Source organism: Arachis ipaensis, chromosome B2 (genome assembly GCF_059453495.1).
Source record: "Arachis ipaensis isolate K30076 ecotype BB chromosome B2, ASM5945349v1, whole genome shotgun sequence".
Taxonomy (NCBI): Eukaryota; Viridiplantae; Streptophyta; class Magnoliopsida; order Fabales; family Fabaceae; genus Arachis; species Arachis ipaensis.
Window position 1 is genome coordinate 40,749,933 of NC_142437.1, and position 16,291 is coordinate 40,766,223.

The following is a 16,291-nucleotide window of genomic DNA, read 5'->3' on the forward strand; positions in this document are numbered from 1 at the left end:
ATAGAGCGAAAAAAAGGCTGTGAGTGCAAAATTAAAAGAAAAAGTCATAGATGTCCTTAGAGGTCCTTTGTACATTTGTGTTGTGTTTCATGATTCTGTGGGAATCCCCTTACAAGTTGGGTTAGCACTTAGCAGTTGAAAGCTTGGCAGTGACCAAGTCAAGTTCAGGATTGAAGGGTAGTTCCTAGTGAGAATTGGTGTATGTAATCATGATGATTATAGTGAAATTCCATCATTGTTGTGATGGAGATTGGATGTAGGCTGCACTGCATTTAGCAGCTAAACTAGGATATATCTTGGTGTAATTATCTCTCTCTTATACTCCATTTCTGTTTCTGCTGCATAGAAGATAAAACTGAAAAATATCTCGTGCCGGGTTACAAGATAAAAGGAAAAAGTCTCGTGGCTGGGTACGAGACAAAAATAAAAAAGTCTCCAGAAGTTGTTTCAAAGACCAGCAAGTGTCATTAAGTGAAAAATGGGCTAAGATTCAACCCCCATTCTCTTAGCCACTGAAAACCATCAATTGGTATCAGAGCTTGGTCTCAAAGAGATCAAGCTTTGCAGTTTGGAGAAAAGATCCAGATGGCAGAAAACAGTGGCTCAAACCTGGTGTCTTACAACCTGACAAAAGAACAGTCAAGCAACAGACCTCCTCTTTTCAATAGGAAAAACTACACCAATTGGAAGGAGAGAATGAAGATTTTTGTGCAAGCAGTAGATTACAGACTATGGAAGATCATTCTTGAGGGTCCTCAATTTCCAACCGTCACAAGTGCTGAAAGAATAATTTCTCTTAAACCAGAAGCCAACTGGACCGAAGAAGACAGAAAGAAGGTGGAGCTCAATTCTAAGGCTGTCAACTTGCTCAACTGTGGAATCAGATTCGAGGAATACCGACGGGTATCACGATGCACAACGGCAAAGGAAATATGGGACAAACTTCAAATCACTCATGAAGAAACCACCATAGTAAAGAAGACCAGGATAGACATGTTGAACAGAGAATATGAAATGTTCTCAATGAAGGAAGGAGAATCAATAGATGAAATGTTTGAAAGATTCAACATCATCATTGCTGGCTTGGATGCTATGGGAATTATGTATCCTGATTCTGTGCTTGTGAGGAGAATTCTAAGATGTCTCACTAAAGAGTGGGAAACTAAAGCTTTAATCATATCTGAGAGTAGTGGTCTAGATTCCATTACATGTGATGACTTGAGAGGAAACCTACTTGCTTTTGAAAACACTTATTTGAAAAAAAGATTCAAAAAAGAAAGGAATTGCTTTTACATCTATTACTAACCCCCTGGATGATGAATCCAGTGATAATTCCTCTGAAAATGAATTTGTGTTGTTTGCCAAAAAATTCAGGAAAATGGTGAAGTTCAAGGAAAGAAGCTAGGGAAGCAGTTCTAGGAAACAAAGAAAAGATCTCAGCAAGGTGATATGTTATAACTGCAAAGAAACTAGGCATTTCAAATCAGATTGTCCTAAATTGAAGAAAGAAGAGAAGCCAAAGAAGGGAAAGAAGAAAGGTCTGATGGCCTCTTGGGAGGACTTGGAAAACGATTCTGAAGATGACGAAGAATCCGAAACCAAGTCTCAACCATGTCTTATGGCAGACCACGTTGAACAGGTAGTCATTCATAACCCTAACACTGAAGCTCTTTATCTTATGATAAACCACCTTTCTGAAAAAATTAGATGCTTCTTGCTGGATAATCAAGATCTTGAACAACAAATCACCATTCTTAAAGCAGAAAATGGTTTTCTCAAAGAAAAACTAAGGGAGGCTGAAACTGCTGTTGATCTTGTTGAAGAAAACAAGTAGTTAAAAACCCAACTTAGGAGCTGTAAAAGTGATCATTATGTTATTGCATATGTAAATTGTTTTAAAGAAAATGAAGAGTTGCTTAAAGAGGTCAAAAGGTTTAAAGAAGACTTAGCCAAGTTCACTCAAAGTTCTGAAAATCTAAATCAAATCTTGGCTAGTCAAAAACCTCTTTATGATAAAGCTGGCTTGGGCTTCTTTAAATCTGTTGAGAAATCTTATTTTGAAAACATTGCCTCATCTTCTAATGATACAAGGTTTCAAAACCCAACAAGCTTTAACAAAACAGCAACTCCAAGGTTTTGTAGACTATGTAACCGAAATGGACATTTTCCCATTCAATGCTTCTTTGGTGAAAGGATGATTGGTGATAAAGTTTACAAAGTTGTTTTTTATTATAATGATTGGGACATAAGAGATGGTTTAACGTGAAAGGATCCAAGAAGATTTGGATACCTAAGGTCACTTGACCTCATTTTGTAGGTATGCCTAGCATCCAAGCGGAAGGACAATATGTGGTACATGAACAGCGGATGCTCTAGGCATATGACCGGAAAGACAACCTTCTTCATAAAGCTTGATGAGTATGATGGAGGATTTGTCACTTTCGGTGATGATAGTAAAGGAAAGATAGTGGCCATTGGAAAAGTTGGTAAAAGCTTCTCATCTTGTATAAATGATGTTCTTCTTGTAAATGGTTTGAAACATAATTTACTTAGTGTAAGTCAATTGTGTGATCTAGGATATGAAGTTATTTTTAGAAAGTTTATGTTCTTAGTTGTATGTGAAAAAACTGGGGATATTTTGTTTGAGGCTAAAAGGTGCAATAATGTGTATCGATTGACTCTCGAGGACTTGAAAGAATAAAAAGTGACATGTTTTACTTCTCTTGAATTTGAAAAATAGCTATGGCATAGAAAATTGGGTCATGCTAGCATGTACCAAATTTCTAACCTAGTCAAGAAAAATTTGGTTAGAGAAATTCCAAATATCAAATTTGATAAGGATCTTACTTGTGATGCTTGACAATTAGGCAAACAAGTAAAATCCTCTTTTAAACCAAAAGATGGAATTTCAACCAAAAGGCCATTAGAGATGTTACACATTGATCTTTTTGGTCCAACAAGAACTCAAAGTTTAGGAGGTAAACACTATGGTCTAGTAGTGGTGGATGATTACTCTAGATTTGGTTGGGTACTTTTTCTTGCTCGTAAAAATGATGCTTTCCATGCTTTCTCAACCCTTTGCAAAAAAATTCAGAATGAGAAGGATTTAAAAATTGCCCATTTGAGAAGTGATCACGGAAAAGAATTTGAAAACCAAGATTTTGAAAAATTCTGTGATGATTTTGGAATTCCTCATAACTTTTCATGCCCTAGAACCCCTCAACAAAATGGCGTGGTTGAGAGAAGGAATAGAAGCCTTCAAGAATTGACTAGGCCATGCTTTGTGAGAATGAGATTCTAAAATTTCTATGGGTTGAAGCTGTAAATACAGCTTGTTACATTTTGAATAGGACCATTATTAGAAAAGGGTTGAAGAAAACTCCTTATGAGCTATGGAAAGGAACCCCTCCAAATCTTAAGTATTTCCATGTTTTTGGATGCAAATGCTTTGTACTTAACAATAAAGAAAACCTTGGTAAATTTGATCCAAAATCCTATGAGGGGATGTTTGTTGGATACTCCACCACTAGCAAGGCCTATAGAATTTACCTCAAGGAACATAGGACCATAGAGGAATCCACACATGTCTCTTTTTGTGATTCTAATTTAATTCCCAGTGCTGTGATAGAAGATGATATAGATTGTGAAGATGTTGTCAACAAGGAAACTAGCGAAGAAAATCCCAAGTCTGCTCAAAATGAAGAATCTGTCAGTCCAGTTTTGTCTCGTCAGAATGGAAAAGACATTTCCATTTTGTCTCCTGAGCCAGCAAGAGAATCTGAAACAGTAAGAACCACTGAAGCTCATCAAAGCTCAACATCACTCCGGAAGCCAAGAGAATGGAAGTCCATGAGGGGTTATCCTCATGACTTTATCATTGTTGATCCCTCTCAAGGTATAACAACAAGATCCTCAACCAAAAAACAATCTGAACCAAGCAATTTTACCCTCCTGTCACAAATGGAGCCCAACAATGTAAAACAAGATCTTGAAGATCCATCATGGGTCAAAGCCATGCAAGAAGAGCTTGCTCAATTCGACAAGAATGAGGTTTGGACACTAGTACCTCATCCGGATGGTAAGAAGGTTACGGGTACTAAGTGGGTTTTCAAAAATAAATTAGGTGAGGATGGAAAAGTTGTTCATAACAAGGTTAGATTAGTGGCTCAAGGTTACGATCAAGAAGAGGGTATAGATTTTGATGAGTCTTTTGCTTCGGTAGCAAGAATGGAAGCAATTAGATTGCTTCTTGCCTATGCTGCCTATAAGGGTTTTAAAATGTTTCAAATGGATGTAAAATGTGCTTTTCTTAATGGCTTTATTGATAGAAAAGTGTTTGTGGCACAACCCCCCGATTTTGAAGATAAAGAATTTTCAAACCATGTTTTCAAACTCTCAAAGGCTCTTTATGGCCTTAGACAAGCTCCAAGAGCTTGGTATGAAAGGCTTAGTGCCTTCTTGTTGGAAAATCAATTTCAAAGGGGTACCACCGACACAACTTTATTTATTAAAGCATCTAATGATGATATTCTCCTAGTTCAAGTTTATGTGGATGACATTGTGCTTGGGTCGGCCAATGAGTCCTTGTGTGAAGAGTTTGGAAAACTCATAACTAGTGAGTTTGAAATGAGTTTAATGGGAGAGCTAACTTTCTTTCTTGGCCTCCAAATTAAACAAACTCCTAGTGGTACCTTTATTCACCAAGGAATGTATGCACAAGAACTAATCAAGAAATTTGGCTTAGAAAATTCTGAACCAATGGGAACACCAATGCATCCAAACACTAAACTTGAAAAGGATGATAATGGAAAAGATGTGGATGAAATACGGTATAGAGGAATGATAGGATCTCTTATGTACCTTACCTCCTCTAGACCGGATATTGTTCAAAGTGTGGGTGTATGTTCAAGATTTCAATCTCACCCAAAAGAATTCCATCTTTCAGCCATTAAGCGCATCATTAGATACATTAAGGGAACTAGTGATTATGGCTTATGGTATCCAAAATCTGATGATCGTTGTACAGTAGGGTTTTATGATGCAAATTATGCGGGAGATAGGGTGGATAGAAGGAGCACATCCGGCATGTGTTGCTTCCTTGGAAGCTCACTCAACATGTGGTCAAGCTAAAAATAAGCTACAGTGGCTCTATCCACAGCTGAAACTGAATATATTTCTGCATCTGCATGTTGTTCACAACTAATTTGGTTGAAAACGCAGTTGGAAGATTACAAATTAAAAATCAATAGTATACCCTTATTTTCTGATAACATGAGTGCTATAAACATTTCTAAAAACCCTGTTTTGTACTCAAGAACTAAGCACATTGAAATCAAATATCATTTTATTAGAGAACATGTGCAAAAGGGTACTATTGATATTCAATTTGTAAAATCTGAAGACCAACTTGCTGACATTTTTACAAAACCCCTCTGTGAAGACAGATTCTGCTCTTTGAGAAAAAGTTTGTGAATGATAGATTTAAGTTCTATTGATACCTTGTGAAATTTTTTTTTATTCTGTTGGTTTTGTCTCGTAGGAAAGCAGGAGACAAATTTCAGGATGTGTTGAACGGGCCATGATACAGGGGGAGACTGCGCAGACATTAATTATCTTGGACCCACCAAATTTCTTTGACCTTACTCTGACCAGTTTTTGAGTCCCTCTTTGTGTTAATCACAATTTTTTAAGTTGTCAAATCAAATCTTTTCCCTTTTCTCATCCCTTGATTCTAGGAGCCAACTCTTCAGTTTTAATTTCAAAAAAGAAACTTCCCCTGGTTAATAACCGCGCCATAATGGGTAATAACTACTCCACTTATCTCTCTCCCATTAGCATTTAATGCTTCCCTAACCTCCCACATCTCTCCACTCACTTCGGTTCTCTCTTCACCTTCCTCCTCTCCACTTCTCCATTTTTAATATCATGAAAAAGAAAACTGCTCCAAGGAAAAGTGAATGAATCATTCTCTCCAAAAAATCTTCCACCCCTCAAACCCACACACATATACACATTCACTCCACATCCTCATCCTCTCCCTCACCATCATCCAAGAAAATGGACACCATGAGGAGAAAGGTGATAGCAACAAAGACTTCCTCAAGAAAAAAGAAGGAATCCGTGGTTGAAGAGGAAGAGGAGTTTCACACCTCACCGCCTCCATCACCGCCGAAGAAGGCAACCCCTGGGCGAAGTTCACAGAAGACCAACAGATTTATGTTACATAACTCGAGGGAACCAGCCAATCTGGAATCAGTGGAATTCAAAAATAAGTACAACAAACCTCATTCACACTATGATCCAGCAAGATTCAATTCGTATGCCTCTTATGAGTTCGACAAGGAAGTATTGGAGAAACGCCACTTATGTGCCTCATACTTAGCGAATCTGGACTCACTCGCAGCCAAAGGAATCAATTTTTTTCCTTTGTTTGAGAATCTGAAATGGACTCCTCTGCTCCATATTCAGAAACCCATTTACCCAGGATTGGTACGAGAATTTTATGCTAATATAAGGCTGATCGATGGTACCATTCACTCCTACGTAAAGCGGGTATACATGACTCTGAACTCGGAGACAATCAGCGCTGCCCTAAGCTACACTGATAAGGGACCAAGAGCGTACATGTGTGAAAAATGGGATTCTCGGGTTGGAATCACATACAAGATTGCCCTGCAACAAGTTTGTGAGAACTTGTCTGGCTTGGATGGCACCATCCCTACTCACAAGGCCTTCAGTCCCGAGAACTCATTGCTACATAGAATCATTACTCATATTCTGACTCCACAAAGTGGTTCACACAACAGAGTAACTATTTCTTACTCTCTTGTACTTTTTGCTATTGTTACTTCCTCTCCTATTTCTTTTGCATACCTTATGATAAGGCATATGTGGAAATCTGTTAAAAGTACCAAAAAGGTAAATCTACCCTATGGCATGTTTCTCACCAGTATTTTTGAATATTTTAAAGTTGATCTAACAAATGAAGCTGTAGAGAATAAGGTCTCAATCATTAAAGGAAGAGGAGTTACAGGTACAATGAAAGGCAACAAAGGGAAAAAATCTATACTCTCTGATAGTGAGTTTGAGAGTCGGCCATCTGAGTCTTCCAAGACGATAGAATCGATCAAGGAAATTCTTACTAAGTTCTCCAACATGTCCAAACTAATGGTGCAATCATACAAGGCGGCCCGCAAGCAAGCTTATGAAAACGAAAGGGCTTGGATGAAGTGCAAAGACAGGGTGGGTCTAATGCTGCAGAGTTTTGAAGAAGAGCTGGGGGGCTGCCAGTGATGATGATGCAGATGGCTATGAGTACAATTTATTTGATGATTGATCACTGTGTTTATTGTTGATTTCTGGCTTTGTTTGGCTTATTTTGATACTATTGTAGGTTGTTATGGATACTTTATACTTGTGATACTTTTGATTTGTGATACTCTGTTATTTTGTTGCTGGTAATATTTTGGATATTTTTCTTACCATTGTAATTTCTTTGCAGGTCCCCTTTGATGACAAAAGGGGGAGGAAATGCTAAAAAATTGAAAGGGTTTGTTTTGCTGAAAAATTGAAAGGTTGCTTTGCTTGAAAAGTGACTAGAACTAAAAACAGGGGCTGAAATCAAGTTGATTCATGATTACCCCTGTACATGTGATGTTCTGATTGTGTTGCTCTGTTTTATGTTTTTTTTTATACTAATTTTGCAGGTTTATGGTTATCATGATTTGTTTTTGGTTGTGATAAGTTTGTTTAAAACTTTGGTATTTTTAGTTTAATAATCTGCAAATCTTATTCAGTTTGGATAATGACCTGAAACAGTTTCATAGATTGTAAATTATTGTTTGGCAAATTCTTTTGGCAAGAAACTGCTTTTTACAAGAATCTGTTTTGATCCAAAGTATGTTGAGTTTTGAATATTGAAAAGTACTCTGAAGGTACTCAAGCATACCTTATTTTTTGATTGTTTAGATTGAGCAAAAAATTTTATGATAACAAATTAAGTCTTGTTTATCCTCAACTCTGCTCATAAATCAAGCCATTCAACATTGCAGAATTTTATATGTTGAATAACATAGTTGCTTTAAGCTTGATTTCAAAAGTTACAGGTAAAGCTTCCCTTGGTAAAATAGCATACATTAAGGGGGAGCCATGTAACAATTGGAAAGGAAGGAATCCAAGTATTCATAAAGTGAGTACTCTAATTTTTTATCTCTTTCCATTTCAATTTTTAATAATGTTTGTCATTAAGGGGGAGATTGATGAGTTTGGAAAACTATAAATTAATATTAGTGATGACTAAACATTATTAATATGATTAATTGTAAAATTATTAATTTGATTTCAACTCATATAAGTTAATTAAAATAATTTTACTGTGCAGGTTTTGATTGGGCCGAAAAGAAAAGAAAAATTGTTGCAAGCCCAAATATGAATTTTACTTTCAGCCTTGGTTAAATTGTTTGGCTGAATCAATATTTTGTTTATGGGCCAGATTCTATTAACATTATTATTAGCCCAATTCAAATTTTAGATGAAAACCCAAGGCTTGGTCCGAAACCAACGATTGAGAGAAAGCAAATATTTTGTTTCATGCTTCCAACGGATCTCATTTCTATCATGTGGTGGAATTCAAATTTTATTAAAGTGAAGTTAATATAGGCATTGGAAACATGAAAGAGAAAGAGAAAAATGATTTGATGGGTTTAACGATGCTGCACGCTACCTAAAGCAAAGAGAAGTGTGAAACTTATTTCACTTTATCAAATCCATTAATTATTGTTCAAATTTCTCTTTCTTCTCTCTCAGCTCTTCTTCCTTCGGTTATATCACAGCAACTATGGAGAAAATTTTGAGCTACCACCTAAAAGAAGAAGAAGCTAGAAGAAAGCTAAAGACCATTGTAATGATGGCAAGAAAAAAAAAACAAAAGTATGTTGTGGCTGAGATCTTCACCAAAGGAGGTAAGATTTGGTGAAGTAAGCTCAACCTCTCCATACCAAAAATGGATGAAGAAGATTTCAGTCAGAGGAAGAAGATCTCATAGGGATGGCTCGTCTTTGCTTTGTTTTCACTCATGACAGAAGGTAGCTAGGAAGGCTACGTGAAGGAGGAAGCAAAAGTGGAGCAGGAGGAGCTGTCATGCATCAAGAGGCATCAAGGGCTAGGAATCCTTCTTAGAGTGCAAGTCAAGATGGATGGCTTGGATTGATGAAGCTTGGTGTAAAGGGAAGACTCAGAGGTAATTGCATGTTGGTTTTAGCATTCGGTTATCTCTTCTCTCTCTCTCTGGCCGAACCGGTTTTGCATGAAGAAGAAGAAGTTTAGCTTGGTTCATTTGGTTTCAACCGTGGAGGCTTTCCCCTCTGTATAAGGGAGAACAGCCAGGGCTTGAAGCAAGGAGTGAGAGTGCAAGGCACAGAGTTCTCATAGCAACCCAAGCTAACATAAGTTCTTCTCCTTCAATGTGTTTCATGTATTTTTCTATTTAATTTTTTCTGTCTTGAGTCTCATGGAAAAAGGCAAACAGTGAGGTTTGTAAGAAAAATTCATAGAGCGGAAAAAGGCAGTGAGTGTAAAATTAAAAGAAAAAGCCATAGATGTCCTTAGACGTCCTTTGTACATCTGTGTTGTGTTTCATGATTCTGTGGGAATCCCCTTGCAAGTTGGGTTAGCACTTAGCAGTTGAAAGCTTGGCAGTGACCAAGTCAAGTTCAGGATTGGGGATTAGATTCTGGACTTGTCCTGGATAGGAAGGGTAGTTCCTAGTGAGAATTGGTGTATGTAATCATGATGATTATAGTGAAATTCCATCATTGTTGTGATGGAGACTGGATGTAGGCTGCACTGCACTTAGCAGCTGAACCAGGATATATCTTGGTGTAATTTTCTCTCTCTTCTACTCCATTTCTGTTTCTGCTGCACAGAAGATAAAACTGAAAAATATCTCGTGCCGGGTTACGAGATAAAAGGAAAAAGTCTCGTGGCTGGGTACGAGACAAAAATCAAAAGGTCTCCAGAAGTTGTTTCAAAGACCAGCAAGTGTCATTAAGTGAAAAAGGGGCTAAGATTCAACCCCCCTTCTCTTAGCCACCGAAAACCATCACATGTGATGTTACTTGTTTGGTATTCGTGTCAATCCATGGTTAAAAGGATAAAATAAAATTATTCATGGTTTATTGTTAAATACCAAATCGGTACTCGAAAGATTCTGATGCTGACAAAATTGTTCCTGACTTTTGTTTTTGATAAAATAGTCCATAAAAAATTTTAAAATTTGACAAAATCACCCAATCGTGAATGAAAAACGCTGATGTGACCGTCGGAAGAGAGCTCCGATGGTAGCAAAGAACTCCTGCAACCTTCTTCTTTTTCTTCAACACGCCGATGTGTCCATTTTCGCATCCTTTTCTGCCAGACCGCCATGGCACGTCACTGCGTCCCCTTCCGCCATGGCAGTAATACCTCGTCGCGTTCTCATGTTCGTCATTTCTTCTTCTTCAACATGCCGTTGCATTGCTTCCGCGTCCTTTTCGTTAATGGTAGCATCTCGCCACTGCGTCCCCTTCCGTTGTGGCAAAGAAGCGTCCCCTCTGCCATGATACAACCTCATAGTTGCATCTCCTTTCGCCATGGCAAGAAGAAGCGTCTCCTCCGCCATGGGAGCATTCTGCTGCTGCGTCCCCTTCCGCCATGGTGAAGAAGAAGAAGACTAGAAACATCGCCGAAGCTCTCTGCCATCATCGGAGCTATCTGTCGACGGCCACATTATCATTTTTCATTTACTGTGACGTCATCTTTTTACGGTTGGGTAATTTTGTCAAATTTTAAAATTTTGCAAGGGCTATTTTGTTAATAATAAAAGTTAGGTACTATTTTATCAACATCAGAATCTTTCAGATACTGATTTAGTATTTTTCCTATTTAATTTTTTGTAACATATATTATTAAGAAACAAGATGGCGGAGTGACAAGGGGGAGGCGTTGTATAGACTTTGTCCTGTAGCCAATTTTTGGCCGATTTTTAACAGATTTGACCACCGTTGTCCAGTTCAAAAAACAAGATGGCGCAATAGCACGTTGTCCTGTTTTCGAACCCTCCTTTAAACATTTTTAGAGTTGTAGTGGACGGGAGCTCCTATTATGATTTGGCGGCGAGCGGGTGGATCGTAGACCCGTGCGGGTTTATTCATTCTGTAGTGCGAACCGGCCGATTTTTAACGAGTTTGACCATCATTAACCGATTCGAGTGTAAATTCGGTCTAATTTACTAACTAAATTGGTCAGACCACAAATTTATTGATTTTTTAATCAAACCGACCGATCCAGTCCAGTTCTAATAACTCTGGTGTGTATTATAGACCATCAAAATAGTACCATGCTCCTATTTTAAGAGAAGCACCACAAATTTTGTCTAAAGAAATTATTTGATTTGCACATTAGGCCACATGGACAACTTTCTTCATATTTCTTGGTTATTGGGTCAAGCCTATAGCTAGTGGTTGAATTATTTTTATTAAACAAATTTTCACTTATAAGTTATAACTTTTAAGATAAAGCAAAAGAAATATATATCAATTTAAACACCAAAAGTTAAAGGACCGGTATATATTAGTTATGAAAAAAAAAATAGCTTTAAATAATAAAAACTAAAAAGTATTAACTAAATCAAATCATATATCAATTGTGTATTGTTTTAAAAAAAAAAACTCTCGCGATTCTTATTATTATTTGTAATAATATTAACTAATAAAGATGTTTTTTAATTACTCTTTTTTTATTTCATAATATATATATATATATATATATATATATATATATAATACATTAATTTTGTATATAATTAAATATTAAATATATTGTTTATTTTAAATATAACTTGGTTGAATCTCAACTAAAAAATTATATCTCTAAACTTTTAAATCGGTAGTTTTAATCGATCGTTTAATATGAGTTTAATTTTCAAAATTGTGTTTATATAGATTTTTGTGATTTTAGTTGATATTATACTTTTAATTTGTGTACTTTTAAAATTTATATTAGAATATGTTTATATTTTTATGTGTTTATTTACATTTTTATATATTATTTTATTATAATTCAGTTATCTTGATTAAATCATAATTAAATCAAGGAAAATATTAGATAAACAATAATTATTTTGAACAACATGAACAACCACTAATCACATCAAAATACATTACATTCTAATTTAATGCTATTAATTAAATTTAAAGTTAATTTATTCTTTTAACTCTATTAATTTACATTATTTAAAAATATTGTTGGTTATATTTTTCTTAAATTAATTGGATCGCAAAATCAATAAATCAATTGCTAAAGCAGTTAGACGATGAATTCAGTTATCAGAGTCTCGGTCACAGTACTCACCAAAAATCGAAACAAATTATGCTAACCCTACATGGCACTAAAAAATCCTAATAGGGCGGCAAGGCACTTTATATGTGACAATAATATATGATATGATTATGATGTATGATTTGATGTACTAAATGTATTGTATATGTATATGTTATTGTTGAGTTTAGTAAATAATAATAATATTTTTAGTGATGATAAATATAGTTTTAATTGGGTTAATAGTCTAAAAATATTTTTGATGAATTATTTAGTAATGGAGACTCAAGTGTTATTATGTAGCTCAAATAATAGAATCAATTATCTGAACTTTAGCTACTTCCACCAAATTCTTAGTCCAGCCATTATCTTCATGAACACCCCTATTTTCCAATCCATTTAAGATAATATTGCTTTTGTTAGGTTTGTTTGGAATAAAATAATTTTAAAATAAATTTGATTCAATTTAAAATGAATTAGATTGAAAATGGATTGTTGTGTTCCAAATTAATTCTTACCAGAAATTCATTTGATTTACAAATTAATATTTATATTTGAATTACAATTTAATAAAAAATTATTTGGTTCGAATTTATGATTTTACATTTTATAATTAAGTTATCACACAATTCTCTGTCACCAATTCTCTGTGAAAGCTCTTATGTATAATTAAAACTGATTGTGGGTAGCATATCGTCAAAGAAGTTATTTATGATTTGATTTTTCTATTTGTTTATGGTAATGTTAAATTTATATATAGATTGATTAATAAATAAATTTATTATCTTTGATTTTTAGGTGAAAAACTTTATTATCAAACTGTAAATGATGATGATGATAATGCTGTATCTGAAGTCATAGACTAGTGATGTTGTAACAAATGGAATGTTTATGGAGACATGAAATCAAATAATTTTATTTATGTTTATGTTATTTACTTAGACAAAGACTTATGTGTAATTTAATATTTGATGGTTATGTTGTGTATGAGATATTTGTGTTATTTGTGGGATAATTTGTCTTGTTTGAATACTTATGTTATTTGAATGCTCATGAGATAACTTGTGTTATTTGATGGTTATGTTGTGTATGAGATACCTGTGTTATTTATAAGATACTTGTGTCATTATAATATTTCTTTTTGTCAACCGCAGGTAGGGTTGGATACCCGCAGATTGAGTACGGGTAGGATTAGGGTTGGATTTTTCTCAATCCGCGAGTAGGATATGATTGAGTGTTGGTTAAAAACTCAACCCGCGGATATAGTTAGGGTTGGGTTCAAACCCTACTCTACCCTACTCATTACCACCCCTAGATCGAATCACCATCGGGACCAGGCTTCCATTGTCCACTCCTATGCTGCTGCTAGTAGCCGCACCTCCCTTCCCAGTGACCGGACCATCACTGTAGCCTTGTAGGTAAATCAAATCTTCCTTGCCAATGACTGGACCATCACCAAATCTCTTCTTCTTTCACTCTCTAAATAGATATTAAATAAGACAAATTCTGATTGTTTTTAAAAATTTTAAAATATAATTTTTTGCTTTTTAAATAGCTATTAGATAGTAGTGTTATTATGTGTATCATTAATTAATTATATTTTAGTACATTATACACCTAAAAACATTATTTATCAGTAACTTAATATGTATACTGTGTATCGTAATATAACAATATCAAGTAGCATTTTTCTTAAAAAAAAAAAAGTATAAAATATAAATATATGAATATGTAATAAAACTTACACTTAATATAGACTAAAATAAAAGTAATAAACTATCCCATTTAAATATCGGGCCTGCTACACATACAAGTATACAAGCATCCAAGTTGGCCCAGCCCAAATCGAAGACACGCGCATAAAGAAGCATAACATGGCGCGTCAAAATCACGCGCTCAACACAAACGGTTACGTATGGCAGACTCTTCCACTTCCTCCACTTTTTCCACTTCTCAAAACGCTTCGAAAACAAGGAAACGCTCCCATTTTCGAGCAAAAATCAAAGTTCAAAATATACAAATTGTTGTTCGAAACCTCCATCAAAACAACATCAAACTCTCCGTGAAGAATCTGAAGAGAAAACAAAGCAACAACACTCAACGTAAGTTCATTAAGATTACTGTATATTCTACTTTTCTTCTACGTCGTTCTTCTAGGGTTTACTGGGCTACTATTCTTGCTTCTTTGTTACACTGTTCTAAGTTCTACGTCGTTCTTCTAAGTTCTACGTCATTCTACGTTCTTGTTCTAAGTTCTCCTGCTACTGTTGTTGATTTTTGGGGGTTTATTCCGTAGATTGGGGGGTGTATACTGCTTGAACTTGTAATGTGGCTTGATATTGAAGCATGTTTGACTGATATCTGACTGATATATATATGAATGTATCTGAATAATATCTAGCTGTTATCAATGGGTGTATCTGATTCTTACATATGGGTGTATCTCACTGTTATCAATGGGTGTATCTGACTCATATATGCATGTATCTTACTGATATCTCAATTAATTTGATATTGAAGCATGTTTGAGTGATACCTGACTGATATATATGGATTTATCTGAATCATATCTATGGGTGTATCTCACTGTTATCAATGAGTGTATCTGAATCATATCTGTGGGTGTATCTTACTGTTATTAATGGGTGTATCTGACTCTTATATATGGGTGTATCTTACTGATATCTTTGGGTGTATTTTTCGTTTCAGATAAAATGGCAGCAAGAAACCAAACGAAAGACCTTAAGTGTGCCACACATCTCCTGAGTGATAAGTTCAGAAACATGACTGAGGAGAAGAAGGCAATTGTCAGGGATCTCGGATTTGGTGGGTTGATGCACGTCCCACCTCTAAGGGTGGATCACCAACTCTTAAGGGAACTGGCAAACAACTTCAAACTTGGGGAGAACAGACTGAAGACAGGATATGGTTCTTTCCAAATAACACCAAAGACAATAGGTGATGCGCTTGGCATCAATGCAACAGGTAACTATAGGTGTATATTAAGTTCATGATTGGGTGTATTTAAGGTTGATGCTTGGGTGTTTTTGAATCGATTTTGATACTTTGTTGTTTCCTTTTTTGTAGGAAATCTGTTTCCTGAGAAAGTTGAGTATAAGCAACTTTCTGATGATGACAAAATAATTTATAGAAGATTCCAGGGTAAGACCCTCAAAAGTCTTACCGATGAAATGATGGAAATAGGCGTTGGCAGCGAAGAGGAACGCCTGATGTTCAAGAGGATATTCATCCTCTACATACAGATGGCGTTCCTTTTGCCAACGACAATAAACAAAATATCGCCCGTGCACCTCGCCCCAATTTTTAAGATGGACGGCATATCGGAGAGAAACTGGGGGGGGGGAGGGCATGTTTTGACCTTCTTGATTAAGGGCATCACAGACTACCAGGAGAAGAAGAAGAAGGCAATTGATGGCTGCCTCTTTGCCCTCATGATAATATACTTTCATCTTTCTGAAAACAAAGGCAAGAAGAGGGCTGAAAGACCACCAAAGCCTTGGATTGCCAACTGGACTAAGGAGCAGTTGGTGGAAAGAATGACTGCAGAAAGAGAAGAAATTTTGGTAAGTAAACATAATATGTTGCTTGTATTTTATTTACCTGAATGCTGCTAGCTAAAATATCTCATGTTTCAGGGGATTGTGAAGATGGCGGAGACAAGAGCAAGAGAAAAAATGAAAAAAAAAAGAAAAAAAAGAAAAAAAAAACAAGAAATAAAAAAAACAAAAAAAGGAAGGCGAGTCCAACATCGTCTTCGGAGACAGAAACAGCTACTGACAGTGACACTTCTACCTCTGAGTCTGAGACTCAACAAGACTCAGAGGATTCAGCAAGAAAACACCCCATCAAAAAGGGGAAAAAGTAAGTACCATACTTGGGTGTAATTTCTTTTTCGAGTTGGGTGTATTTTGTTGAT

The 16,291-nt window shown here is 35.7% G+C and overlaps 1 protein-coding gene across 1 annotated transcript; it reads left to right on the forward strand.

Moving 5' to 3' along the window:
• Nucleotides 1-14,269: 14,269 nt before the first annotated feature.
• LOC148573712 (uncharacterized) lies at nucleotides 14,270-16,259 on the forward strand. Its single transcript, XM_088503469.1, has 4 exons — nucleotides 14,270-14,456; nucleotides 15,064-15,339; nucleotides 15,442-15,938; nucleotides 16,011-16,259. Exons 1-4 carry the CDS (start codon nucleotides 14,270-14,272, stop codon nucleotides 16,257-16,259), a joined length of 1,209 nt encoding a protein of 402 aa, XP_088359595.1.
• The last annotated feature ends 32 nt before the right edge of the window (nucleotides 16,260-16,291 follow it).

Bases quoted from the DNA above. Each gene is read 5' to 3' on its own strand.
- LOC148573712 (XM_088503469.1), top strand. From the start codon at position 14,270: ATGGCAGACTCTTCCACTTCCTCCACTTTTTCCACTTCTCAAAACGCT. The intron at 14,457-15,063 runs GTAAGTTCATTA...TTTTCGTTTCAG, and splicing joins ACAAAGCAACAACACTCAAC to ATAAAATGGCAGCAAGAAAC. The intron at 15,340-15,441 runs GTAACTATAGGT...CCTTTTTTGTAG, and splicing joins GCTTGGCATCAATGCAACAG to GAAATCTGTTTCCTGAGAAA.